Source organism: Elephantulus edwardii, unplaced genomic scaffold, assembly GCF_000299155.1.
Source record: "Elephantulus edwardii isolate Elephantulus edwardi_28Jun2011 unplaced genomic scaffold, EleEdw1.0 scaffold00256, whole genome shotgun sequence".
Lineage (NCBI taxonomy): Eukaryota > Metazoa > Chordata > Mammalia > Macroscelidea > Macroscelididae > Elephantulus > Elephantulus edwardii.
The window spans coordinates 4,237,298-4,240,807 of NW_006400006.1; the positions used below are offsets into that span (position 1 = coordinate 4,237,298).

Below are 3,510 nucleotides of genomic sequence, written 5' to 3' on the forward strand. Positions count from 1 at the left end.
CTATCTATCTACACTCTGATTTTGAAACCTTTTTCCTTGAAAATATTTTCTATTACAAGCTTACAAATTATCAGGTCACAAAATTCTTCCTTTAATTAAAAAATATTTGATTTTTAGTAATTTCAGATTTGTGCAAAGTAATCTTTAGCCTTATTCTGTTTCAAAATAGTCTTCTTTATTTATTTTGACTCTAAACATGTCAAAGTTTCTGTCTGGAATTCTCATATTTCTCATTCAATTGTTTATAGACATTTTTAATATACTATAATATGTAGAAAATAATTTTCTCAAGAAAGAGCCTCAAACTCATTGCTGTCTAGTTAAATCGACTCATTAATTGACCTCTGTTTGGCTTCCACGGCTGTATATTACTTGGGAGATCATTCACCTTTCTCATAATAACTTACTGGTAGATTCAAATTCCCAGAGAGGCCTTTCTCATATCAGCACAGCCCCTGATGGACAGGGCCACCAAAGCTCCCTTCATGAAATAATTTTAGGTTATGAAAATTGATGTTGAGAAAGAGGGTCAGACGCTACGTCCCTCATCAAGAACACTCTGAGTTTCTCATCTTAATAAAAAGGATGACTTCATCTTAATCCTCACCCTTACATGTAAGCATCCCTCAGCCAAGAGAGGCAAATAGAAAAGGGAGGAGACTAAGAGCTTTCCTGGCTATGATGGGATGGAATTAGTAGCTGACAATCATATTTCTGACATTAGAGTCATTCATCATCTTAATGTCATAACAACACAATAAATTCACTTATATATATATGAAATGAAGGTGATTATTCACCTGCAATTACAGTTTTCAGTAATAGGTATGGAAATGAGGGCATCTAAAACTGTGAAAGATGACTGTAAAACAACACACACACAGCTAAGAGTATATAAATGGATCAGTGTAGAAGGTGACATTAGAACTCAGAGTTTTCTCATTATAACTCAACTGAACTAAAACCTGCTGTGAACATGTCTTATAACTACAGTTCTGGAAATTTCTCCTCTCGCTCAGCCTGCCTTCGCTACCCAGGCTCCTCTTGTGGTTCTTCCTATCCAAGCAACTTAGTCTACAGCACTGACCTCTGCTCTGCCAACACTTGCCAGCTGGGATCCTCTCTCAACAGAGGCTGTCAGGAGAGCTTCTGTGAGCCCAGAAGCTACCACACATCGTGTGTGGTATCCAACCCTTGCCAGACATCCTGTTACCCCTCCAGGATCTCCACACTCTGCAGTCCTTGCCAAACAACTTACACTGGATCTGTGGGCTTTGGCACCAGCAGTGGCTGTTCTCTGGGCTATGAATCAAGAAGCTGCTACTCACAAAGCTCTGGATTCAGTGGCTTTAGACCTCTGAGTTATGGTGCCCATGGTTTCTCTTCTCTGGGTTATGGATCTGGATTGTGCCGCCCATACTCCTGGGCTTCTAGGAGTTGCCAGTCTTGTTACAGACCAACCTGTGGATCTGGATTCTACTGATCAACTTGCTGAGTGCTCAGAACCTTTGAGCAATATGTTCCTGCTTCCAATCAGATCATCATTCTTTCCTTGAACAACTCTCATACTTTCTGATCATCTTCTCTCTTTTTCACCAGCCACCAAGCACTAATCAGAAAACTGCCTTTAATATATGCTAAATTTAATGAGTTAAGCCATTGTATCAATTACTTGAATTAATTTATTAATTGAATGATATAAAAGATAAATTAATGGAATTTATGTAACTCATAATGAATTAATGCATTACTGATAATGAGGTAACAGTTGAGTTAATCGCATTAGTATCAATTATTTTTATTTATAAATTAGGAAGAAAATAAAATAAAACCATTTAATAAATCCATTATTTCTGGCTTCCGTGTATACTGTTATTTTTTTCCTTTTTTTTTTTTTAGTTCAAGATCTGGTTGTTGCTTTTTGGGAGGAGCAATGGTGGCTCAGTAGTAGAACTCTTTTGTTACATGTAAGATATACAGATTTGATTCCTAGGTAATGTACCTCATGTCACCTCTCAACAATCAGATGGAGCTTGGAGGTTCCTGTGATATTAAACAGGCTTCAGGGACATTACCACCCTAAGACAAACTAAGGGAGCTCTGATGGTCTACTGGCCTAGTGCCGAGAAGCCACACTGCAATACTGAAGGCATGTGGTTTGAGGCCACCAGCTGCTCTGTGGAAGAGTGATGGGTAATATCCTCGCATGCAATTAACTACTTTTAAAAACCTTCTTGAGTGTCAACTATGGGTTGGTTCCAACTCTCCAGTACACAGGACAACAAGAACAACAAGACAGATAGGAAGAAATGTTTAGTTCTGTAATTCCATAAATCAGACAAAATCCCCATATGAATTAAAACAGTATTAACTATAACTGATTGTATTGTTGCTGTTGTTGCTATGTGCCATCGAGTCGCTTGCTACTCATAGTAACCCTATGTACAACAGCCCTAAACTCTGCTCTGTCCTATACCAATCTCACTGTCTTTGACACTCCCATCCCGATTATGTCAGTCACTAAATCAATCCACCTCATAGAGGGCCTTCCTCTCCTGCGCTGTCCCTCCACTCTCCCAAGCATGATGTCCTTCTCCAAGGACCGGTCTCTCCTCACAACATGTCCAAAGTATGTTAGACGGAGCCTCAAAATCCTTGCCTCCAAGGAGCCACCCGGTTTAACCCTTCCCAGGACGAATCTGTTTGTTTTCCTAGCAGTCCATGGTATTCTCAATACTCTTCTCCAGCACCACAGCTCAAAGGCATCAATTCTCCTTCTATCCTCCTTGGTCATTGTCCAACTCTCTGATGCATAACAGGTGATTGCGAAGACCATGGCCTGTATCAGACGCACCTTAGTCTCCAGAGAGACACCGTTGATCTTCAGTACTTTGGAGAGTTCCCTAACAGCAGACTTTCCCATGGCAATGCCCTTTTTAATTTCCTGGCTACTGGTACCAAGAGTGTTGACTGTAGAGCCAAGCAAAATAAAGCTGTGTACAATCTCATTCTCTTCACCATCCATCCTGATGCTGCCAATTGGTCCAGGAGTGAGAATCTTTGTTTTCTTGACATTGAGCCTCAATCCATATTGGAGGCTACAGTCCTTGACCCTCTGCAGCAGGTGCTTCAGGTCCTCTTCAGTTTCAGCAAGCAGGGTTGTGACATCTGCATAATGCAGATTCTTGAAAAATCGTCCACCAATCTTGACCCCACATTTCTCCTCATAAAGCCCAGCCTCCCGGATAATCTGTTCTGCATATAGGTTGAAAAGGTATGGAGATAGGATGTATCCCTGGCGTACACCTTTCCCAATTTTGAAGCATGCAGTGTTCCCTTTCTCGATTCTGACGACTGCCTCCTGGTCCAAGTATAGGTTTTGCATTAGCATGATCAAGTGTTCTGGGATTCCCATTCTTCTCAGATTCAACCATAGTTTGTTATGATCTACACAGTCAAATGCCTTTGCATAGTCAATGAAACCCAGATAGACATTCCTCTGGTATTCTC

The 3,510-nt window shown here is 40.6% G+C and overlaps 1 protein-coding gene across 1 annotated transcript; it reads left to right on the forward strand.

The window, feature by feature from the left end:
• The first annotated feature begins 976 nt into the window (after positions 1-976).
• LOC102844720 (keratin-associated protein 13-1-like) lies at positions 977-1,483 on the forward strand. Its single transcript, XM_006899421.1, has one exon. It carries the CDS (start codon positions 977-979, stop codon positions 1,481-1,483), a length of 507 nt encoding a protein of 168 aa, XP_006899483.1.
• The last annotated feature ends 2,027 nt before the right edge of the window (positions 1,484-3,510 follow it).

Bases quoted from the DNA above. Each gene is read 5' to 3' on its own strand.
- LOC102844720 (XM_006899421.1), top strand. From the start codon at position 977: ATGTCTTATAACTACAGTTCTGGAAATTTCTCCTCTCGCTCAGCCTGC.